The sequence below is a fragment of the Meriones unguiculatus genome, chromosome 19, assembly GCF_030254825.1.
Source record: "Meriones unguiculatus strain TT.TT164.6M chromosome 19, Bangor_MerUng_6.1, whole genome shotgun sequence".
Classification (NCBI taxonomy): Eukaryota; Metazoa; Chordata; class Mammalia; order Rodentia; family Muridae; genus Meriones; species Meriones unguiculatus.
This window is the reverse complement of record NC_083366.1, coordinates 31725251-31751191: the sequence shown is the minus strand read 5'-3', so window position 1 is coordinate 31751191 and position 25941 is coordinate 31725251. Positions and strand designations below refer to the sequence as shown.

Genomic DNA, 25941 nt, shown 5'->3' with positions numbered 1-25941 from the left:
ATAAATGTTAATTTATTCTCAAAATGGAAAGAAATCATTTTCAAGATCCTGGCACTTTTTTTTTATTCCTTAAGAATGTTGTAATAAGTCCAGCATACTTCCATTGACAGCCAAGTTGAGTGATTTGCTATAGGGTATCAATTTGCTCCTGCACGAGGTCAATCCTCTGAGAAAAAGGTATCGGGCGGGTCTGATGCTCTTTGGGTGGATGACACCTAAATGAACATTGGTACAAAGTCCCAATTTATTTCTAATATCAGAGATCAGACCTCTACTCTTGCCTGATGCGTCTAAAACAAAAAGGGGGAACTGTAGAGAGCTGCGTAAGGCCGCGCCTTAAAGATGGAGCTGGTTTCCGCCTTCCACCTTCCCGATGGTGAGTGCTCTCTGTCACGAATAATTCCACATTTGGCTAAGGCCAAGGATCTGCCTTGCTTCCATGTATGTGGACCTATCTGCATTGCCCACGTGGCACGCCTGGGTTGGCTACCCAGAGGCTATTTTAAGCTGTGGGCTGGCTTTCCCCAGGGTCAGAAGATTGTTCAAGGTTCCTGAATAAACTGCATTGAGAAGAACAAAAAAAAAAAAAAAAGAAAGAAGGAGAGGAGGACCTCCCCTATCAGTGGACTTGGGGAGAGGCATGCATGCAGAAAGGGGGGGAGGGGGGACCGGGAGGGTAGGAGGGAAGGGCTTATGGGGGGATACAAAAGGAATAAAGTGTAATTAATAAAAGTTAAATAAAAAATTAAAAAAAGAATGTTGTAATAAATCTTAGGTACAAATTAGATTATTATGGCTGAAAATTAAGAATTAGAGTTATTATCAGGTGTGGGGTCACATGCCTTCAATCCCAGCACTTGGGAGTTGGAAGCAGATGTATCTCTGTGTTCTCTGTGAGTTCAAGGCCAGCCCAATCTACATAGCAAGGTCTAGGCTATCCAGAGTTGTATAGTGAGACCCTGTCTCATATAGACAGACAGATACAGAGAGAGGCAGAGACAGACAGATAAACACAGAATGGCAAAATCCCCAAACAAAGAAATTACAGTGAACAGATAAGCAAAAAACAGTTGGGATGCTTTTACTCATGGTAAAACATGTCAGCATATATTTGTCCAGCTGTTTTCTGCTTATTAGTGCCTATATATTTTTGAACAAAGGAATGTCTTTCCACGTTCTTCTACCATAGTTTTTTTTACATTTATTTATTTTGTGTACATTTATGTGATGAGTATGTGTGGGTATGTATATTGTGGTATGTATGTGGAGGTCAAGAAAATTTGTGGGAGTTGATTCTCCATACCATGTAGGTTTCAAGGATAAACTCGGGTCCTCAGACTTGGTAGTAAGTCTGACTTGATGAGTCATCTCCTCAGTCCTACAACATTGCTTTAGTAGTTGCAGCGTACAATAATGTATTCAAATCTGGATCTTCAGGCTGTTTCTAAATTTTAGATACTTTGAAAAATGACAGGAGCAGCATATTCCTAGTTAAATCATTACATAGAGGAGCAGATCCCAAAGCAAGCAAAGAACCAACAACTCCTGGTTAAGTAGAAACTTTTATGCTGAGCATATGTCCTTTTGCATTTCCAAGAATAATTCCTAGAGGCTAACTTTCTAAAACAGAGTTAAGTGCATCTAACAGATTTTTTAAAATATGCACTGTCAAACTACTTTCCTGAAGCATCACATATATACCAGCAATGTGTAAAATGTTCAAATGTCCAACAGCAGTGTATATAATACTTAAAAGGCAGACAATGTACCACTGTAAAATAACTTCAACTTGATTTCTTAAGAAAGGGCCAAGTCAGGCTTATTTGGGGGGAGTTACAGTTACAATATTTATAAACATCCCAAGTGGCATATTTGAAGTCAATTTTTCTTTAAGAGAACAAATTTTTGAACTAAATAAAATATCCGCCAATGAACTAGGGCTCTCTGGTTTGTTTAAAATAACAGTTTGTTGAAGGAAGGCAGAAAAAAAGCTAAATCCCTTTTCTTTAATTCTCAAACTTTAACTTTTCCTCCAGTGGTACCTACAAGGTAAAGTACTGGCTCAGGACCCCCCAAGACCAAGTTCTTAGCACAAAGGAGAGTTATTTGCCCCAGAGGAACAGAGGGCAGGGATAAGAGACAAAGACAGGAGATAGAGAATAAGGGGGAAGGGAACAAGGGAGAGGAGAAAGGGTATTTGACTGGAAGGGCAAAAACTGCCTCTAGATAGAGAGGGGCCAGGCATGTTCTATAGGAAAATGGCAGTTTATAAAGGTAAACTTATGATGCAGTGTTTAATTTTAGTTGGGTATGTTAATTAGGGCAGCCAAAAGAGGGCTTCTGATTGTTAGACTTCAATACTTTGACAACTAGACCTACATGGTCAGCCTCAGGAGGAGGAGGTCAAATAAAGGGAAAGACCTGGGTGGCTAGCTTTAGAATGTAATCTGATGGTCTTTAGCAAGGCCTGCCAGAGCCACATGCTTGAGTTAGTGTTCCTTCAGTACCAATGACTTGGTCTCACTTTGACTCCCTCCATGGGTGTTTGCATGTGTACACATGCCTGTGTTTCAATTTTTTTAAAGTATAGAATGAACATTCTTCATCTAGAGATCTGAAATCCAAAATGATCCTAAATTCAAAGCTTCTTACACAGCATGCATCAAAAGCAGCCAGATTTTAGAGCACCTTACACTTACTATTTTTAGATTCGGGATATTCAGCTGGTAGTCTGCAAATATTCTAAATCTCAGAAATGCAACAACAACTACAACAAAACTTACAATCCTATACATTTTGGATAAGGGACATGCAGGCTATAAAATTATTAAATAATGTATTTTTCCTTTCAAGGGGTTTCAGTTACTTGTTCTTGTTGCCATTATTCTCTTAGATCCTCAGATTATCTTATCTTTGCTAATGAGAGCCTATGTTGTTTCCTTGTTCTCCAATATAAAATATCCTGGGCTCAGCATTTATGTTTTCTCATAAATTTAGAAAAAAAAATGAAAGAATAATGTGCTGGTGAGTCTTATGTCAACTTAAGTTAGAATTATCTGAAAGGAGGGAACCTTAATTGAGAAAATGCCTTCATAAGATTGGGCTGTAACTCATCTTAGTGATCAATAAGGGAGGGCCCAGGCCATTGTGGATGGTGCCATCCCTGGGTTAGTGGTCCTGGGTTCTATAAGAAAGCAGGCACAGCAAGCCATGAGAGGAAGCAGTGAGCAACATCCCTCCATAGTCTTTGTATTAGCTCCCGCTTCCAGGTTCCTGCTCTGTCTGAGTTTCTGTTCTGGTTTTCTTAGATGATGAACAATGTGGAAATGTAAGCCAAATAAATCCTTTCCTCCCCAACTTGCTTTTTGGTCATGGGATTTCATTACAGCAATAGCAATCCCTAACTAAGATAGATAGGAAACCATCCTTATGCAACTTCTGCTGAAATAATTGATTCAAGCAATAAAGCCATGGCTAAAACTATTGGATAAAAGTCCAGTGTGAACTTGAACCTATAATTGGGGGGTGGGGCATCACAGCCTCCTGATGATAGGTAGTGACACAAAGTTCACATGGCCATCTATGGTGAATTCCTCCCAACATAAAGGGTAAATTGACTACAAGTAAGCCTTTTGAGCTAATCCCTATTGTTTGGCAAACAAGGACTACTGGAACAAATGTTATCATGCTGCAAGAAATAAATAAAAAATAAAACATACATGCAAAAACTTAAAGGCCTTTCTAGCTGTATCAAATGCAACAGCAAACCTGGTTCAAAATAACTAATTATAAAAGGCATTGTCGAGATAAGCAGGAGACAGTGAATATAGAAGGCATGTTTAATAATATGGAAGCTATTATTGGGATTGTTAATTTCCTTAGTATAACAGCATGTAGTAACGTAAGGAAATATCCTATTGATTAAAAAAAATATGTATACTGTAGAACTCAGAGTTGACATAACTAGATACCTGAAATTTTAAAAAAGATGATGCAAGTTTGCTAAAATCTTCATAATTCACAATTGTTTAATTGGGGAAGATGAATTATAAAGGCTTCATTAATTATTACATTTCTGTGAATATTTGAACATTTTCTTTTTTAATTTTAATTATTTTTATTAATTACAGTTTATTCACTTTGTATCCTCCCTGTACCTCCCTCCTCCCCTCCCAATCCTACCCTCCCTCTTCCCCACCTGTGTCCCTCTCCCAGTCTACTGAAAAGGGAGGTCTTCTTCCCTTTCCCTCTGACTCTAGTCTATCAGGTCTCATCAGGAGTACCTGCATTGTCTTTTTCTGTGGTCTAGTAAGGCTGCTCCCCGCTCAGGGAGAGGTGATCAAAAAGCAGGCCAATCAGTTCATGTCAGAGACAGTCCCTGTTCCCATTACTATGGAGGCCTCTTGGATGCTGAACTGCCATAGGCTACCTCTGTGCAGGGGTTCCAGGCCATCTCCATGAGTGATCCTTGGCTGGATTATCAGTTTCAGAAAAGACCCTTGTGCCCAGACTTTTTGGATCTGTTGCTGTCCTTGTGGAGCTCCTGTCCTTTCCAGATCTTACTATCTCCACTTCTTTCATAAGATTCCCTGTACTCTTCCCAAAGTTTGGCTATGAGTCTCAACATCTGCCTCAATACCCTGCAGAGTAAAAACTTTAATGGCATAAACTCAGTATGCACATGAACCCAAAATGTGATGCTTTTACTTGCCTATAGATAGCTGGATCATTGAGGTCAAGAGTCTCACTAACATAGTCAGAGAGGATGAAGGGGAACACGGGGTACTGCATGAGATCATTGAAGGACCGGCCCGCATGCTTGTTTAGATGAGTCAAATATTCAAAATTGGTAATTTGTCCAGTATACCACAGGTTTGTCAGAGCAGTGATGTTTCCGTACTCCAGAAGATTTGGGAGGTTATTTGTGAGAATACTCTGGTACACATCATCACGAACCTAAAAGGAAAGAAGAAAAAAATGACCAGGTATTTTTAGGCTTATTGATACTTCCCCAGAGGAGGAGAATATTGTAGACATGTTATTAATCTGAAATCCTCCAAGAAATCTGCACTAAATGGTAGAGAACCACATTCTGATTGCAGTTTCCCTCCAGAGGCAGGCTCTTAGTCACTATGCTTATTGCCGTGTAAATCTGCTGGCAAAATTATCTGGCATTATCTGCTCATAATTTCCAAGGAAAAGTTATGCACAGAAGTCACTAAAAACAAACAAACAAACAAACAAACAAACAATAAATGTGCATCATGATGGTGTAGAGAAAGTGTCATATTCTGTACCGACAGTCTGATTGTATCAGAACAGATCTGGTCTGTAGATCCCTGCTAAACACTGTATGCTGTTATTACACCTGTAGTATGGAGGCGATAACTCCATATCTCATGAGAACTAAATACAGTGTCCTGTGTAAGTAGGATACAAACCCACTATTGACTGAAAACAAGTAGGATCAATCTCCCAACCCCTGTGGTTCTAGGGCTTTGTTCATTCTAAGCAAGCATTCTGTCACTGAGCTATTTCTCAGCTCCACAGAAACTCTTTTTCAGAGACGAATACAAGTTCTGTCACAGAAAAGGAAGTATTATGACTCTTTCAAAACAAACAAATGAAAACCCAAACAAAACATACTAAATGGGTTTGGAAGACCCACTGCAAAGACTATGTACTGGTCTAGGAAGAAGAGCCACCGATGTGACAGAGAGAAGACTGCATAAAAATGACAAGAGAAATGTAGAAACAGACAGAAACAGTGCTGAAAAAACCCCAACTGTCACCTAAATTCAAAGGCTGCCAAACACTGACGCTAAAATAGGTAGCTAGGAATTTGTGAGAGTGTGTACTGACTGTAGAAGGAAAAAGCTTTCATTCACCCAGCACATAATGACACCCATATGCCAGTAGTGTTCCAGATGCTGGCAATGGAACACAGAACAAAGGCAGGTCCAGACATTCTGCAGGGAAAGCACAGTGCTGGGGACTAAACAGCCTCAAGGAGAAAGACAGCACAATGGGGATGATAGGAATGCTGGGCACTGGTTATGAAGAGGCTACTTGTGGTGGTTGGAACGGGAATGGCCCCCATAAACTCATATATTTAGGCGTCTGGTCACCAGGGAGTGGAGCTGTTTAAGAGGATTATAAGGATTAGGAGTTGTAGCCTTGTTGGAGTAGTGTCACTGGGGACACTACTTTTGAGGTGTCAAAAGCTCATTCTAGGCCCAGCTCTTTCTCTCTCTGCCTCTCTCTCTGTCTCTCTCCATCTTTCTGTCTCTCTCCTCTCTTCCACTGTGGATCAGGATATAGCTCTCAGCTATGATTAAATGCCGTACATGCCACCATATTCCCTGCCATGATGATAACGGACTAAACCTCTGAAACTGTAAGCAAGCTCCAATTAAATGTTTTCTTACATAAGAGTTGCTTTGGTCATGGTGTTGCAATGGTACAGTGACTATAAAGATCACAAGGGAGTGTTACGCTGTTTGGTCCAGTAAGGGACTCTCTACTAAGGAAACACTTCATCAAGGGGCCTGAAAAGAGTGACAGAGTGTGTCATTGGGAATTCTGTGGAGAAAAGCATTCTAGGCAACAATTACACACTAAGGCTCGGCAGCATCACTGCGTCTGGTATATTCAAGAAGAAATATACTCATACTCACCACAGAGAGTATGAGTGAAGGAGAGAATAGCACATGAAGTCAGGAGGTAATAAGGTTCTTGACTACCTGCAGCTTTATTAGGCTCCTGTAAGAGCTCTGACTTTCAGTGAGTGGCATGAAAAGAAACCAGAGAGTTTTGACTAGAGAAATGAAGGAGTGGGGTATGGATGTATCTGGGCAGTTAGGGTTAGAGATGATGGTGGCTCAGAGCAAGACTATAGCAGTTTAGTCAGGTCAAATGTGTGTGTGGATGAAACAGACACTCAGGGTGACACGAATGGCAGTTTACTAAAATCCTCTCAAGGTTTTAGGCTTGGACAACAGAGAGATGAGGATCCATTTATGGAAAAAGGGAAGGATATTTTCAGGTTGGAGATAGCAATCTAGAGTTAAATAAGGGAGTGTGGTGTGAGGGAAGACACCTGGGTACTGACATGGAGATGAATTGTGGGATACAGATTGCTTTTAAAGCCATGAAATGGATGATAAGAGGTCTGAAGAGTGAGCCTGAGCTACTCAAGAAGGAGCTACAAACACGTCGAGTGGGAAATCTGGTGAGGGGAAAAAATAGAAACCCAGGAGCTGAGAAAGGACGGTGACCTGAGTGAAAAGGAAAGGCCAGTCAGCGTGTCAAATGCGTCTGGCGGGACAAGTAAGGTAAGGAGAACAGAGTTAGCAACTGAGGCACTGGCAACCTGCCCAGAATGGAGAGAAGAAAGCAGGAGTGGAGCATTTCTGGAAAGTACCTAGGGACCAAAGGTAGGAGACGGGACTACAGGGACAGGCTGGTGGTAGCATGTGTGACTTCTCCCAGGGCTTTGCACAAAAAATTCGGGCCCTGGGCAAGTGATGGTACATCAAGGGTGGACTCCATCTTGAGCAAGTGCTAACTACTCCTTTCTGGCACTTTGGAGACCTCAAGCTTAACATTTTAGAGGGCAGAAAAAATATTTATAATATCAAGGACTTCCTTAGTTAAGATTAAGACATAAGGTATATTTCATATAATTTTAGAGTAACAATTTAAGAAAATTAACCTGCATTTAATTAAACGTCATATAACCAGTAGCATCACTGGTCACAACATCGTTTCAAGAGTTTCGTATCTAATAATGGTGGATTTACCTTGGTATTGTCAAATGCCAATAGGAGTGTTCTGCCATTTGTTAAAAAGATTTCTACAGCATTATCTCTCAGCTGCCACCAGCGCCTGTGAACTTCTTTAATTTCCTCGTATGTCCAGGAAAATGATGCTGGTTCTAACTCTCCTTGAAGGCTCTAAAGATGAAGGAAATAGAGAAAAGGATTTTCCATTACATGAAAATTTTACTTTCAATTCAAAACCGTGTCAAAACAAAACACACAATCTTCCCTCCATGACAAAAAGTAAGACTATCTGGAAACTATCCTACTAAGTAACACTGTGTCTGTTAGACAAAATTTAGGAATTAAAAAAAAAAAGACTATTTCTAGACCTGTTTAGGTTTACAGAACACTGAAAGCTTTCTCCTATGTAATATGAGAATTCAGAGTCTTATTAGTCATCTTTACAACGAATACTAGCATATGCAAAAGACTGTTATCATTACTCAGCTACATCAACATCAGAATGGCTTAGTTATTCAATTATACAAAAAAAATTTCTTTCCTTTTGATAGCAAAGGTACTTAACTGTGAACTGGGAGTGGCAGGAAACATTTATTTGTTACTGATGAGAACAGTGATGAGGAAGAATGACACGAAATAATTCAAGTTTGTTAGACTTTGAATCATACCTGCAATTGCTGAGATCTAGGCCACAAGGAAAAAGTAATGGCAGTCTTCCTTTAAAGCTGATCTTTTAAAAAAGAGCTGGAATTCACACTAGTCTCACATGGAGTGATAATGGGTGAGCTCTCTCACTATATTGTATTTACACACTTTTAAATTTTTTCTAGGTTTAATTAGACATAAACTTAAGTCACCACTCACCGAACTTTCAACTGTATCAGAGGCATTGTCTTCCACAAAATACATTCCACTTTTACCTGCAGGAAGTAATTGGGCAGAAAGGTTTAAAAGTGTGTTTGCATTGTTGAATGTGGTGAAAGGTGGGGACCTCTGAAGTCTTTTGGCTTGAGTCTGAATGCCAGCAGCTAGAAAGAGTCCCACACACTCAAGAAATACTTTAAAATTGTAGCAAATTATCTCAGTTGCTTAATCTTTCTGTGCCTTAGTTTTCTTACTAAAAGAGGGGTGAGAGCTGAACTTCTAAAATTACTGTAAAAATAAAATTGAATATATATAGAATGTGGATCAGTACTTGCAGCTACTGGCTCATTCTACTATATGAATCATGTCTTGGGTGGTGTATCCAAGTCTACTAGTCAGCCACCAGCAGGTCATCAGGTTGACTGCTAATGTTGAACACCTTATGATCAAATAACCTTTATTTTACTTTTACATTGGCCCCCAAGAGCAAGAATGGTGATGCTGGCAAGTCACAGGTGCTAAGGAAAGATATAAAATTGTACTTGAAGTAAAAAGGTGACAGTATAATAAAATACTTTTGAGAGGGCTCATATTCATAGAGCTTTTATGGTGGCAGAGTTATTTCATTAGTTATTTTTGTTAACCTCTTTCTGTGGCTAATTTATAATTTAACTTGATCATGGCGTGTGCATGTGGAGAAACACCACTATCTGCTCCTTCAAGCATCCACCTGGGCCCTGTGAGTAAGTGGGGATTGTGTCTATAAAGTCAAAGCAAAGCCACCCACGTGATATTAAAATAATTTTACCTCTGTATGAAAAATGCTTCAAGTTATTTAAGAATAGAATAAGAAAGGGTGGAATATGAGTGAAATTCTTTTTAAACCAACTTACCTAACAATAATTCCCCAGCTGTCTCTCTAGATGGTGCAACACTGATACATCTTCGATTTACTCTGTCAAAACATATTTAAAATTGCTATAACTGAATTTTTTTGCTCATTTAGACTTCAACATTTTTAATCTAGTAAAATATTAATGCAATATTTTAGAGTTTTAGTAGCATATGCTGACAATCCTGTGCTGTTTACGTAACACTCATCAGAAAGGAAGTGACGGAAACCTTTAGGAAAAGCTAAGGATTCTTGCAGCTTGCATGTAGAATATATGGATTTGGCTAAGATTTGTTTCACAGTTGCAGTATGCAACTAGACACTGTATTAGGTCATTGATACTTCACATGTGAAAGAAACCTACTGGGTTTTTTTGTTTTTGGACCTTGGGATCAGAAAATTTCTGTTCTCAAGTCATTTGTATTTTAGAGCGTAAGATTTCTAACTATAAAATATATACAATAGGGGGCTGGAGAGATGGCTCAGTGGTTAGGAGCACTGGCTACTCTTCCAGAGGTCCTGAGTTGAATTCCTAGCAACCACATGGTGTCTCACAACCATCTATAACAGGATTTGGTGCCCTCTTCTGCATGCAGATATACATCCAGAACACTCATATAAAAATCAATAAAATTTAAATTTAAATAAGGAATACAATAATAAAAACCACAAGAATATGGCAACACTTAATAACTAAGACACACTGACACATTTAATATTCAAAAATACCATGAAAGCCTGTATATGATAATTTCCTTTACTCAGGAAGTGAGGACACTGGAGCAGAGAGGCTAAAAAACACACACAAGATCAGGTAGGCAGTCAGGGTAGGAACTGGAATTTAACCCTTTGTTCACTACATTCCACTCCTGTGGATTGGCACCAGAAGCAACTCTATCTACTTTACAGAGAATGAATAGTCAACTATAAAATATACATGTGCTAGAAAGGGGCAGAGATAGCATGATAACTGACATCCATTAACCTCAGTGTTAGAAATGGCATTTGGAATTTGTCCTTTGACCTTGTCCTGTCTCAAGCCTGTTTCTTTTAAGACTTTCCTAACATGACAGCATTATCTAAAACCAACACCACATAAAGACTACAATGAGTATTCTTGCACATTCATCAAAGAGTGAAGGCAGAAATGGTCTCAAATCTACCTTATAGATTCACTTGCAGCTTTGTCTTTGACAGTAGAGGAGAAGGAAGAATGAGTTTTATCTTCAAAGAGGTAAGAGAGTGGTGGCTTGACCATACCTGTTGATAAAAGAGTACACAGCTTTTATCTAATAACCCATTACCCGCCACACCCACAGGTCAAGCAAAGGTCACTATTACCTTCCGACTTTTGTCTGTCCCTAAGGAGATACTTATTTGGAATAGTTAAATAGCATCTCTGCAAACGTCTCCTCTCTCGGTTTGGCCCTTCTGTTGGATCCAACTGCCATGAAGTTGGATAGTAGACTGGGTCATACCAGACTGCTCTGCAAGTTAAAGTAAAACATCTTAGTGGTTATCTAAGGATTTACGACCTTAAAATAATTATAGAAACTGAGTAAATAAATACAATGGGCTTGTTTAATTACAAAACAACATTGTGTACATCAGGGGAAACATACACATAGGTTAAAGACTAACATAGAAAGTGAGTGTCTGCCCCTGGGTCCAGTTCCCAAGTTTCCTTCTGGAGCAAATACTGCTTCCAGTTTCCTGTATCTACTAAATTTTATTTTATTTTTCAAAATTTAAAGAAAAATTTTGTGGTTATAGTTACATCGTTTCTCCCTTCTCTTTCTTCCTTTCAACCCTTCCCATATGCTCTCTCTTGCTCTTTCAAATTCATGGTCTTTTTGTTGTTGTTTTTTGTTTGTTTGCTTGGTTGGTTTTGGCTTTTCAAGACAGGGTTTCTCTGTGTAGTCTTGGCTGTCCTGGACTTGCTTTGTAGACCAGGCTGGCCTCCAACTCACAGAGACCTGCCCTCCTCTGCCTCCAAGAGTGCTGGGATTCCAGGGGTGCACCACCACACCCGGCTCATGGTCTCTTTTTAAGTGTTGTTACACACACACACTTTGAAATATTATACTGCCTTCTCAAGTCTGTATGATGTTACTTGTATGTATATTTTCAGGGATGACCACATGGTATTTTTAACTAAATGCTAAGCTCTTCCCTGGGAAGACAATTTCTCCCGTGCTAGGTATTCCTTCCTTGTCTAAGTTCTTTGTCTAGCGTTAAGACATCATGAGATTCCCCCCTTCATGTTCAATTTACTAGAAATTTAAAAAGATATATCCCTACTACCATAAAACTTTAGCAACATAACACACTACACTTAACATGGTTATTAGCTAATGAAAAACAAATTCCAAATTAATGTTTTATAGTTCTCATTTTGTCTATAAATAAGAAAAACAAACCAAGATTCTTTTTTGTCTTCTAAATTTTTAATCCTTTCCTTAGAATAGACTCACAAAATATTTCCAAGGCAATAAATATTTGTAGAGCTCCTGACATCCACCATCCCAGGGTTCACCATCACCAAAGTTCTGAATAATAACAGCTAATGTGTCCAGCTAGTATCCTGCTGTAGACACTGACCCAAAGGAAAAAAAAAAAAAAAACTAAACAAAACATTAAAGTATAGTAATAGTGATTTTAAAAATCAAATTTGAAGCTAAGCTTGGTGGCACATGCCTATAATCATAGCAACTAGTATGTGGAGGCAGGAAGATTAAGAGTTCAAAGCCCCCTCATCTACAAAGCAAGTTCAAGGCCAACTTAGTAGGCTACATGAAATTGTCTCAAAGAACCAAAAAGCAAACAAAAAAGTCAGATTACTGTCACTAATAAGTATTTTTCAATGTGTTCATGAAGTCTAATGTGCATCAAGAGAGCACTCATTTTTTTTTTTCTTTCGAACTTCAGGGATAATAGGATTACACTTTTGTATCTATGTAAGTTTTCAAATATTCTTTAACGTAAGTTCTGAAAATAAATTTCCTTAGTTTTGTCATTAAATATAATAAACACTGGTTAAAATTCAAATTCAAACCCACTGAATTCTTTCATTTAATTTTTTTGGGTACTAGGGTTGTAAGTGCTGAGCTTTCTAAGTGTAACTCCTTCTGTTTACAGTTTCCGTTAGTATTTAATGATTAGTGTATCTTACCACTCAAAGTCCTCTAACAAGCTTTCCTTTTTTTTTTTTTTTTTGAGACAGGGTCTCACTATGTAGATTTTGCTGTCATTGAACTCACTTTGTAGACCAGGCTGACTTCAAACTCACAGAGGTCTGCCTGCCTCTGCCAACCAAGTCTTGGGATTAAAGGTATACACCACCGCACCTGACTGTAACTAGTTATTTTAATTAAATATAAAAAATGACAGTTTAATATTCTTTTTTGTCATTCATAATTTACCTTTAAAAAAAGATTTATTTTTACATGAATGAGCCAAGTGCCTGAGGAGGTTACAAGACAGTGCTGGATCCATTCATGGGCTGTGAGCTTCCCTGTGGGTGCTGGGGAACTGAACAGTCCTCTGCAGGAGCAGAGGCACTCCTAACCACTGAGCCTGATCTCCACCCCCTCATAAAGCCTCTTCTAATCATATTAATAAAGTATAAGGTCTATTTCTCAACCATAATCTTTTAATGATTTCTCTATCCTTTTGCAAAAACCATATTTTAAAACTGAAGTCAATTTTACTATCTGAAAGAGCTAAATCCCCTGTGTTTTTATTCAAGAATTTTTTTTAAAAACCCATGTAATTATTTTAAAGATTGAAAAAAAATGATAATTAGATAAAAATGTTTAATTAAATAACTTTATACATCTGAATTCTAGAAGGAAAGCCGTATTTAGCATCATATAAAGGCTGTACCAGACATGTGTTGCCTGCACACACCTGTCATGTGTCAGCTGCTGGATGAGCTCCTGCCAGTGTCTGCTGGCACTCAGGTCAACTTTGTACATGCCTCGGATATGCTGAATCACCTTTTTTCTCTCAATTCCTTGGGAGAGAGATACAGCCTGGGTGATATCTGCAGCTATTTTAGATATATCCTTGGATTTTAAATCAAGCCTCTGAAAGAGACTAAACAAACAAGATTGTTCCAAAGTTAAGTATCCATGCAACATTAGCTAATACTTTAACAGCACCTCTGAGGGTTGGGAGTTCAGCTCAGTGGTATAGCATTTGACAAGCATGCATGAGAACCTGAGTCTCATCTCCAGCATACCACATAGATGCGCATACATGCACACAGATTCAAACACACACACATAGATGCAAAGCGCATGTGCATGCATACAAAAAAGTAACCCCACAAGTTTCCAAAAGGATAAAACCCAGGCAAATGTACAGAACCGAGTGACTCCTGAAGGACAGGATCTGGAACATATCATAACTCACCTTTGCTGATTATTGTTAACTGTTTTCTGCCATGCAGCCTTACTCACACTCTCTTCACTTTCGTATTTCTTTTGTTCCTAAAAGATTTAAACAATAATGTATAAAACTTATTCTCTTTTTTCTTTTCTTTTTTTGAGACATTTCACATATCCCGGGATAACACTGAATTCACTATGTAACCAAGGATGACCATAAACTCCCAATCTGCCTGTTTCAACCTCCCTAGTGCTAGGATTCCAGGTGTATACCACTCTATGCAGGACCTTTAGGTGAGCACTCTGCAAACCCATCTATGTTCTGAGCCCCTACCTTGTTATTTCTCATATAATATTGGCACTGAGCCTAACAAAGTAATTTTGAAACAAGGCTATTAAGGAAAAAATATTATTCTTAAGAGACTTTACTATAGAAACAATTAGGCCACTTAAACAATATTATAATTTCCATCTCTTTTCTTGTTCAGTTTGAGTATTGGAATTAGAGCAAAATAATTAACTAGGTTCCCTAGCCTCCTGAGTTCACAGAGCTACCTGCTTATTTTACCTGCTTGTCAAAGAATCCTTAAGTCCAGGTATGTTTCAACTTGCTTGTCACTACAAACACTTTCCTTAGTGGGAATATAAAGATGGCTCTTGACAAGGACTGGGGTTCATTTCCCAGCACCTGTATGATGACTCACAACCACCTGATTCTTCTTCAGATCTCTAAGGTCACTGCACATACGTGATACATAGACTTACATGCAGGCAAAACATCCACATACATGATCTTGAAAAAAGAAAACAACTTCCCTTCATTGAAGGCTATAGACAACAGATAATAAGAACCAAAAAGAATAGAAAGATCCTCAAAATAATTCTATTTTTTTCTTTCCTGATCAAAAACTCTAAATAGTAAAAATGAAAGAACCATTGCAAGGTCATCATCAGAGGTACCTAATAATTAAAAAAAAAAAAAAGTCTTCCAATTACTGTGTTAAGTGTACTCAGCAGCAGGGTTTCCTAAAAACAACTCTGACTGATAGACTCACCTCTTTGATCATCTTAATGAGCTCTGGCTTGGAAGGGGCACTGGGAGGGATGCATTTGTGGCCACATAACTTTAAAGCATTCATAAGCAGTTCTGCTGTGTCCAGTTCTTCTTCACTTAACTCATCTTGATGATTATGTATCAACTCTGACAAATACAAAACCAGCTTGGCTCCATGCTTTAAAAAAAGTAATAAAGTTTTAGATGTAAAGAATTTTTAGTTCTTCCACTTAAATTATTTAAAAATAAGTTTAATTACATTTGTATCTTTGATTTAAAATTATTTAATAATAAATTTAAATATATTTCTAAAGTTAGCTGGTTCGGTCTGGTTTCAATACAGCTGTAAAACATATGACAGAGTAGATGAAGAAATTTAATTACATATTTGTTATTTGATATTAGAGGGTTATTCATAATTTTATTAGTTTTAATGATAGAAAAAGTATTTTTAAAAACAATCTAGAAAAGTCATGATTTCTACAAATTACTTTTAAATAAATTAGAAAAAAAATGACACTGGTGTGAGAAAGATACTCTCAAATGTTAACTCTATATTTAATATAACAGTTATATGGTATTCATCATAATATTTTATTTTTCTGTGTATACTAGAAACTTTTCATAAAAGGCTGAAATGGAACAATCTAGTTAGCTAGCTTCTGGGGAGAACATGTTAAGGAAAAAATAGAAAATAAACTGGAGATAAAAGGAAAATACAAGAACACCAAACTTGAAGAAAAACCTGTCTTTTAACTTTAAAGAAAAAGTGCATCTCCATCCCCTTTTCTTTGAGTTTCACTCAACAGAAGATGGTGAGACTTTGGGAAGAAAAGACTGTCTCTTGCTTGTCAACCCTGATTTCTCTCTAGAAAAAGAAGAGGCAAGAAACTAATGGCAGTCACGGGTTCCGCCTCTTAGTTCCACATGAGTGTTAAGGGAAGGACCAGTGTGGGCCAGTCTATGAGCAGACATAAAGACAAAATTAAAATTCGTAGAGTGATGACAGCTGTCCTTTCACGTGCAGACTTAAGCCAAATTTTGGTTCCTACTTTTGTTGGGTGGCCTTCATGCTATGTCTACCATCTCTGATTGTCATATGCATATACACATTAGACAATAACTATGCCAACAAACTAAACACATGCTCTTTACTTTAAAAACCTTCATTGACTCAAATATAACTGAATTTGGCTTTATGGCACTTTAAACCATGAATAGAATTAAATGTCAACAAATGGGTCTAGAAATGATTACATCTTAGGCAATATTTAAACTAACATGCTGAATCATATCACGTTGCTAAGAGCCTCAGATGAACATACGCAACAGTGAAAGTAGCAAAGCTTGTTCCAATGCAGCATTTTAAATTAGTCAGAAGACAGCTGCTACCTGACCAAAAGAGGAAAAGCAACAGATGCTGTGAGAGTAAAAGCACTGAAGAGTTGGCAAATAAAGAAAAACAATTCATGATTGGGGTAGCTTCCTATCTGTGTTATAAGTAATGTTCGTTTTATAACATTAAAACTACTTCAGGTTAGTATTCAGTGATGCTCTAAATTATCTTTAAAAAACTATCTGGAAAATAAAAAACCAGTAACAGTGGCTCACATCTCAATTATTTGCAAGCCAAGGCAGAAGGATTGCTATAGGCTACAAAATGAAAACACGCAAAGAAAAACCTTGTTTTCACAAACACTGTACTTGTTTCTAATATCTCATTTTACTATCCTTTAATCAATAGTTTATTGATGAGAAAAGCTGTTAAATACAGGTGAAACAATCTTTTTTTTTTTTTCAGCTCTAAAAAACTAGACATCTTGGGAGGTAAAGACAGAAGGATCACTTTAGCCTACACGTTTAAGATTTGCCTGAACAAAATACAGTTTCCATCTCAAAAAAAAAAAAAAACAAAACAAAAAACCCAAAATGAAAAAACTGACTTAATTATTTTTTTTCATATTTTTTTGTTTTTATTTTTTATTTTTATTTTTTTTATTTTTTTCAGTTACATTTTATTAACTCTGTATCCCAGCCATGTCCCGATCCCTCATTCCCTCCCAGTCCCTTCCTCCCTCCCTCATCTCCACCATGCCCCTTTCCAAGTCCACTGATAGGGGGGACCTCCTCCCCATTCATCTGATCCTGTTTTATCAGGTATCTTCAGGACTGGCTGCAAAGCCCTCCTCTGTGGCCTAACAGGACTGCTCCTCCCTTCGGGGGTGGGGAGACCAAAGAGCCAGTCATTGAGTTCCTGTTAGAAATAGTCCCTGTTCCCCTCACTTTGGGAAACCAATTGGTTACTGAGCTACCACAGGCTACATCTGAGTGGAGGTTCTAGGTTATATCCATACATGGTCCTTGGTTGAATGTCAGTCTCAGAAAAGACCCTGTGCCCAGATATATTTGGTCCTTGTGGAGCTCCTATCCTTTCCCCATCACACTAACTCCCCTTCTTTCTTATGATTCCCTGTACTCTGCCAAAAGTTTGGTCATGAGTCTTTGCTTTGAAAACACTGCTAAAAAAATAATAAAAACAGTGATGGGAGAAAAAAAAAAAGAAAAAACTGACTTAAAAAACTGAATCTACTATAAATATTTATAAAATAAAAACTGTATAAAAGTATATTTTTCAGTGAAGGTTCTCAGAACAAAGTGTTCTGAATATTCTAAAGGAAGGGAGGACTAGAAGAAACAGAGGATGAGCTAGTCAAGGGCTAAGTGGTGACAAAGGAGATGATGGAGCCCTGTGACTGGTGAGCCTCACAGGACAGAAAGAGACTGCAAGGGGCAGTGATGAAAAGCTATCTTGAAAGAAGGAGAATTCATAACAAAGGAGCTGAATGGAGAAAAGCAGCTGTGAGCTTTCCAACCGCAGGAGAGGCCAACAGAACAAAGCTTGTACGCAGCTATGAAAAGACATGCAGAACATTCCTATAGAAGAGAAGCTGGCTAGTAAAGAACAAAAGGAGAGGGAAGAGCTCTCAACAACAAAAATGGACTCAGCAGGTTGTTTATGGATTTATTTATACATACATGTACATATACATGGAACAAAAATAATCAAAGAAAAGGAAGCTATCAGGCTGAGTGTGGGAGGAAGGAAATAGGGAGGAACGAGAAGGAGAAAAGGAAAGGGGGAGAGTAATTTTAATTAAAATGTATTTTAAAAAGAAAAATTCTTCACAATGTGGCAACAAGTGACCATATAAGATCTTGGGGGAGGGGCACAGGAGAAGAAGAGGGAGGAAGGGTGGGACTGGCAGGGAAGGGAGGAGCTGGGATACAAAATGAATAAATTGTAATTAATATAAATAAATAAAGCCTAAAAGGAATGCGAGGGAAGACCTCAGGTTAAATTTGTTTGGTAAGAAAACTATATTCCTGACAGCATGAAAGTAGGTTAATTTCAATTCTTGTTTTGAAAGGCTTTATCAAATGCTGCCATACTTACTTGCGGGGATGGACTAAGACAGTCTCGAAGTATATCCTGATGAGCTGGTTCATGAAGTATTTCAAATATTTGCTTCCTTTCTTCTACAGTGTGGGTTGGTGACAAAATATGTGCCAGCAATCTTCCAAGCTGGACTCGGAAGGTTTCTTTACATGACCCCAGGATTTTAGTCCACTGCTGCTTAGAACCACTGGTTCTACTCGAACCCTAAGTCAAAATAGGAGTGAATTAAGACCAGACTAATAACAACCCTAAGTATTAGCAACAGAAGTACTGTGTGCAGGGAGAGTGCCTGTGCGCCACAGCATGCATGTGGAGGACAAACGACAACATTGTGGAGTTGGTTCTCTTCTTCCATCTTTACATGGGTTCCAGGGATAAAAATCAGGTTGTCAACATTTGTGTGCTGTGTTTACCTGCTGACCAAACTGGACAGCTCAGGATCAGACTTCTCAAGCAATAATATACTAACCTCACACAAACCCAAGGAAGACCATAGAACATGATTCATTCTAGATTTCATATTCAAAGTTAGACACTCATACACATATGCACACAAATGAGAGTTTAAGAAATTGATAAACAACGGATTCAGAACTTTATATATTTTTGCCACAAGTACAAAAAAGGAGAAAAGCTAATATCATGAGTCATTTTTCAAAAATCACCAAGGGCTTACAAATTGTCAACTAAAAGTTGAATTCAAACAATCAGAGAACAATGGTAGGTAAGTCCACCTTGATTTTAAAATATAAAAGACAAGGAACTCACAATAAAAACTTGAGTCAGTTCTATCAATGAATACATTATAAATTTAGAACTACATAAAAATAGATCATCAGTTTTCCCTAATGTATAACCAACTAGGTTGTTTTAACTGTAAATCTACCAGTAGCCTAGTCTGGACCAAATCACCTGGGTTTAATACTGGAATCAGTGTATTTTACGATTTATCCAGAATTTTAGTTACTGCTTTCCACTGATTACTACTCTTAAGATCTCTGTTTGAGTGACTGAATTCTAAATGCATCTACAGTTTATTTAATGACCAAAGATGGACACTAAAATCTAATTTAGATTCAGAGACTGACAGTGATGATTCATGATATTCTAAAATTAGATTGGCCTTTGCTACTACTGACAGAGTGAACTGATTGATTTGTTCCCCATGGTCAAGTATAAATGACCCAAAGAAATTCAAGTGAGATAATGGTAATTGAAGGTAGACACCCACCAACATTCTCTATATCATTTTGAAAGCACCAGATATGTTTATAGCAAGATCTAAACTTTATAATAATTCAGAAATTCAAGAATGTAAATAAGGCCCTTTAAAAATAAGCTATTTATTTACAGCCACAGTAATCATCAAAACCATATTCTTCTTTGATGCTACAGGAGGTTCTTCATTTTGTAAGAGGTAAGTCAGCAAAATATATTACTCTATTTTTAAAAGCCAGTCCACAGACAAACTCAGTCCTCATGGAAAGAGATGAACTGGGGTGTGTGGGTGGGGGGGCTCCCCAATTCTGAGGAATAGGGGAGAGGGGATGCAGGAAGGATGGTAGGAGTGGGAAGAGCGGTAGGAGGGCCTATAACCAAGATGTAAATGGAATTAATTATTTAAAAAATTAAATTTAATTTAAAAGCCCAGGTGTTTTGGCACAATCTCATTTAGCAGGAGACTGAGACCTGAGAAATGTGAGTTCAAAGTCAACCTAGGATACACAGTGAGTCCTTACATCAAAACAAAAACAACAACCTCCCCCCGCAAAAAAAAAAAACCCAAAACCCAGTCAAAAAACAAAACAGAAAAACTAATTCAAATTATTTCAACTACAGAAAAATGCTGACAAGCACAAAGAAATATAATTATGGAAACCTAGAGTTCAGACATGTAAACCTCTATTTCTTTTGTGTAAACGTAAATATTCCAAGTCCTTATTTTACTTACAATAGACACTTTGAATCCATCTACTAGATATGCAAGCATTTCTTTCTGAAATGGATTGCATCCAGAAAGCTGCTCATGATGCACATCTTCTTCAGAAATTTCAGCCTGGGAAACTGAGGTCTTGCTTTGGGCCACATTTTCTGGAGTTCTCAAAATGTCAATAATATCTGAATTCAACTCTTTGAATTAAAAAGAATTTAAAAAATTAGTTAACTCATTGATACATATTATACATGGTAATGATGCTGGTAAAAATAAGAAAAGAGGTGGGATAAATAACACAATGTTTGAAACAGCCATAAGGAATTATTTTATATATAACCCAAAATCACATATAACACATATAATTGTGTGTATTGTAATGAAGTTATGCCACTTAGAATCCACAAGAGCTACAGACTAATCTAACAAAAACTTCCTTTCAAGTTGTTGGTTAGGGGAGTCCAAGAGACTCCCAAAAGAATACAGGTGCTCTTGGCTGCCTTTCAGAAGTCAGAAGATAAGACCCTATTGCTGAAGATCCCACGCACTTTAGACACAATTCGGAACTGTATCTGACCTGAAAGCCTCCTGCCTGAGGACTAGCTTTCATCGTATAGGAAGATGATATTAAAGCTGCCCAGGAAGGAAAGCAACCCAACTGTGATATCTACCAACCACAAGGACCAGCATAACAAGATGCTTTCAACAGTATACACTGGCAGCAATCACCAGCTATCTAATCGCTACCTTGGTAAATGATCCTGTTCACAGCCAGGATGGTGAGCCTCTGCAGCCTCTGGGCGAGCTCGGCCTCCGAGGCCTGGCTGGGGTGCTCCTGGCTCATTCTCCTCTGCATCATGGTGTGCAACTCATCACTGGCCACCGAGCGCATCTTCATCAGGAGAGACTCTGTCTGAGCCAGGGGAAATTTGCGAGGACCTTGAAGTACATAAATTATCCAATGCCACAGTTAATGATGAACAATAAACTTATTTTCACTACAATTTTTTGATTATTGGTCATGAAAAGAATAATTCTATTATAAAATTAATTTATATTAAGGAAAAGAGAGTAAGAGAAATTAGTATTTTTTATTTCTCCAAAGAAGTGCAACAGTACTTCTGGATTTAAAGTCCAAAATAACAGCATTAAAGCCAATAACATGGGAGAATGCTCATCATTTGTCAAAGTCTGAGTCTTCTGAAAAACTTAAAGTATCAGTGGGTACTAGTGGCTTTAATATCTGATAGACTATTTTCACTGTTTCACTTCCTTGTTTTCCAAAATCATCAATAGTTTTAAAGAACAAGATACTTTAGTGAAAAAAGATGATAATTTAGTATAATGTTACTATATCTGGGTAATTACTGTTAAATATTATAGGTTAGAAAGTTATACGTAATGATAAGTAAGAAATCAGTCAGGAGTGAAGAGATCACAAAGTGGATATAAGTCCAGTGATTTGCCAGCACAATGATTATAGGTGGATGCATTATTTGGAAAGCTTTTCCTGAGAAACACCTCCCCAGATTGAACAAGGCAGAATGCTGTTCCTGTGCTTACTGCACCTGCTCTGGGAGGTACCACACACATGGTACATTCAGGACAGAGTTGGGGGGAGTCTTGATTTAATGGACTGAAGAAGGGCATCGGAAGTTGACCAAAGGAACCAAAATGACGTCTTGGTATATGAGGAATAACAGAACTCTTTACTGGAACTGAGCCTTTGTTTTAAGTTATAAAAACAAATGTCAATTTCCATAAATGACATTTTTACAAATTACTTGCATCTGACTAAATTATGAGGTTTTAATGACATACCAACAAGATATTTAAACTTTTAATAGTTTTTTTAGATTGTCCACTAATAATTATTTTATATCAGTTAATAATTTCGGTGGGTAGAGTTATCTTTGAGGTAAAAAAAACAAAAACAAAACAGAAAATAATTCTTGACGATATTAAAAGTAATACTGCCAGATAACACTTCTGCGGTGGAATCATCCTCACATTAGCCACAGATTTATCATAAACAATACAATGGTAATTCCAGCTAAGGGGTGGCAGGGCAGTAAGACGCTGATGAGGGTTCATGCTATACTGTGAACGAGGAAGTACACTCTGCCCTCGTGCTTTGAAGCCACGCGGATCTCCTACAGCCTCAAGCACTTCTTTTTCTAAGCCCATTTTCTTGTTTATAAGATACATATTAGAAAATAAAGCAGAGCTAACCTCACAGGAACACATTTGCCATTATTGGATACTAGTCATATATTTGTGTATATGCTCTTTGATCACTTCCTCCAGTTCTATGAAGACAAGTTTAAGTAGGAGTTTGTACGTGGCTGGTATGCATTATTTGATGGCTGAGTCAAGAGCATTGTTTTGTGAATTAAGTAAAATAATGGATATAAAATGTAGTACCTATCTCATTCTTCAAAAGGATAAAATGTCATCATGTTGGTACTGATTTTATTAGTTAAAATTTCATTTGTGTGCTAATTGCACTAATCTATTACCTACCTGTATGAACGACACTTTACATGGACATATGTCACTTGAAGACCCTACTCCTTCCTCTATCTTTATACATTAAAGGCAATGTACAAAATTTTTTACTTTAAAAACTACATATTGTGATCTTATTTGTAACAGCAAAATCTAGTAAAGAGAAGCATAAAAGCTAGGGAAGAAGATCACAACACACAATACAGGAACTACCAAACACTGTGTTCTTTAACATGATTGATTAAAAATAGAAGTCACTTTATAAAAAGTTGGTAGAGCATGATACCATTTAGGCAAAAACATATCTCCATCACCTCCAGCCCTGCCTCTGTGTGTGTGTTGGGAGTTGGGGTGAAAAGGTTGAATCTGACCCTATTCACTGGGTTGACAGAAACTCAAGACTGCCACACAGAACAACACATATGTGAGACCGAAGGAAGATTAATCTGGAACATGACAGTGTCTATCACCTCTGGGAATTTAAGAGTATAAACCCTAGATATGACACTTCTAGAGAAACCAGACTCCATGCCATAGCATACAGGAAGCTGCACACTACAATTGATATGGAAAAGGGCACAGTTTTTACCTGGAAGAGAAGACAGGTATATGGGAGAATGGTTCAAGAAGAGAGACTCTGTCTAGATATTAAACAAGGAAGAATAAATAGGGGCCAATAAGTTTAGTTACATGGATGTTTTATAAGTTTGATTTAGTGTAATTTTATTTAAACATAATACTACAAACATATTTAGAAGTATTTCTTATGGGTGAGCTTTTCAACATATGACTTTAAATTTTTGCACAGCACTGAACACACAAAAAGAAAATTAATACAAGGAGAGAAAGGTTTAGAATTAAAAGCCTTTACAACTACGAGAATAATTCCAAGAAATACACTAAGTACTATATTCATATGTATCCAAGCGTGTGCACAAACAGCTGCAGCAGATACTGAGCAGGACCTGGACTAACACTACATTCTTACATATACTATGTATATCACTGCACATATACAAGAGACACATGTGTATATGTGTATGTGTATGTGAACATAGATCCCAGGTTTGTGGTTTTTTATTGTCTTCCTAGTTAATGTTTCTATAAAAGCAGCAACGGGCTTTGTGGAAAATGTCTGAGCTTTCATTATTTGATGACACACACAAATTCACGGTAACCTCTGCCCTGTACACTCTACCCAGCAGCAAGCTCCCACCGTCTGCCTGGACTGCTGCCACGGCCCCCACATGGATTCTGCACTTTGCTGCTTCTTTCTTCCCCCCAGAAGTCAGAGTCCTCACTCTACAGTGAACACCTATCTGATCATATCATGTGTTTCCTGAAAACCCTGATGACTTCCATTAGGACAAAACCCGGACACAGCTATGTAGCCTCTTCTGGGTACAATGGTTTCTGCTGAAAGGAAACCTTTCTCAGATGTTAGCATTTATTATTTTTTCAAAACCAAGAAATATGTTTTAATTTCTTGGCTCCTGGAGACAACAGACTCAGTATGTTAGACAAGGTTGGCCTCAAACTCTCAAAGACATAGCTGCTCCTGTGTCCCTAGTGCTGAGATTAAAGGCATGTGCCTCCTTGCCCAGCAGGAAAAATAGTTTGAATGTAAATGGCATCAGAATATAAAAAAGTATAGACAACTTCAATTTATAATTACTAAAATGCCACCTTAGTACTCACCAGCGATGCTTCTCCGTTTCTGGGACACTGAATGGTGGTGAGTGGGTGACTGGGCTGTGTCTATTAGATTTTCAGAGTCATGATTGGCTGTGCTCCTTATAAATTCCAAAGCAGCCTGGAGAATTCTAAGCTGCAGGGCCAAAGCCATACCTAAACCCAAGAGAGACTAGAATGTTTTCAAGCTATCATTGTTTGACTCTTTTAATTAATTTTATTTAATATACCATCTAATATTTAAGATATATAATCTAACACCCAAATTATAATATTTAATATCTAAGCAAAAGGGTCTTAGAAGTTAAAATTGTTTCATCAACACGGGCTCTTAGTGTATTTCTAAGTTATATTTAAAAGTAATGTTAAAGTAAATACCCATATTGTCACTATACATTTTTTCGTTAATTTTTGCAGCAATGTTTTCTCTAGCCCAGGCTGGCCTTTAACTTGCTATGCAGCTAAAGATGACCTTGAACTCTGGATCCTCCAGCCTCTACCTCTTGGATATGTATCACCATACCTAGCCTCACTATAAAAATCTGAATGGGAAAGTAATAAATGAAACATTTATTTCATTTTAAAAAATTGTTTCAAAAGCAATTTTGTATAAAGGAAAATCTTCAACAATCCACATGCTTTCAGGTTTCACAGTTAGTATTTCCCATTTAAAAAAAATTAAAGATCATTACTCTTCAAAATAAACCTTTGCTTTCTACTTGGTAAAACATCAACAACAACAAAATTATTACTTTCTGCCAGCTACTAATTACATTGTCTTCAATCACTCTATTTTCAACAACTCAACGGTTGCTTTTAATACCAATTTAATGCCAACACATCATTAAGTTTAAGCCTTCAGTAAGAGTTATGAGAAAAATTACATAAAAATTCATTCTTACTTTGTGTCCTCTTGTTTTTGCTATTTTGAAGATATCCAAGGAGTACAATCAGGTCTTCAATAACTCTAAAATACTGTGAGCCCGAGGAACTGCAAGCATGGATTGTCACTGCTATGAAAAGTTGCTGTATATCACATGCAAGCAATTTGTATTCACTCAGAGGAATGCTAACACGAGCCAAAACAGAAACAAACAAACAAGACGTTTATAAGCATAAGAGCCAATAATTTAAGGCAAAGAACTGGTTAGAGTCTCTGCTACCAGCATGCATTCATTTAATATTTATTCATGGTTATTCTATGGCAAGCAATGCACCCTGCACACTAAGAATGGAAATAAGAAGACATGTTGACTTCTGTCAAAAATACAGTCTTTCAGAAAACCACCCAAGGAAGAACCGCATCATAAATAGCGGACAGAGATTATACAGGACACCAAGGGGACACCCACACAGGTTCCTATAG

At 37.6% G+C, this 25941-nt stretch overlaps 1 protein-coding gene across 4 annotated transcripts in view; it reads right to left on the bottom strand.

Moving 5' to 3' along the window:
• Nucleotides 1–25941, bottom strand: part of Lyst (lysosomal trafficking regulator) — a 174631-nt gene that overhangs the window by 37380 nt on the left and 111310 nt on the right. For 3 of the 4 annotated variants that reach the window (XM_060372467.1, XM_060372466.1, XM_060372468.1), the window contains exons 27-41: nt 25478–25644; nt 24582–24731; nt 21944–22099; nt 21123–21314; nt 20394–20572; nt 18440–18646; nt 14987–15163; nt 13957–14033; nt 13450–13638; nt 10882–11027; nt 10704–10800; nt 9542–9603; nt 8649–8704; nt 7803–7955; nt 4712–4956 (exon numbers count right to left, since the gene is read on the bottom strand). In XM_060372467.1, the coding sequence (XP_060228450.1) occupies nt 4712–4956; nt 7803–7955; nt 8649–8704; nt 9542–9603; nt 10704–10800; nt 10882–11027; nt 13450–13638; nt 13957–14033; nt 14987–15163; nt 18440–18646; nt 20394–20572; nt 21123–21314; nt 21944–22099; nt 24582–24731; nt 25478–25644 (2253 nt within the window). The remainder of the gene's footprint in view (nt 1–4711; nt 4957–7802; nt 7956–8648; nt 8705–9541; nt 9604–10703; nt 10801–10881; nt 11028–13449; nt 13639–13956; nt 14034–14986; nt 15164–18439; nt 18647–20393; nt 20573–21122; nt 21315–21943; nt 22100–24581; nt 24732–25477; nt 25645–25941) is intronic. The other variant, XM_060372469.1, reaches the window with a different exon arrangement.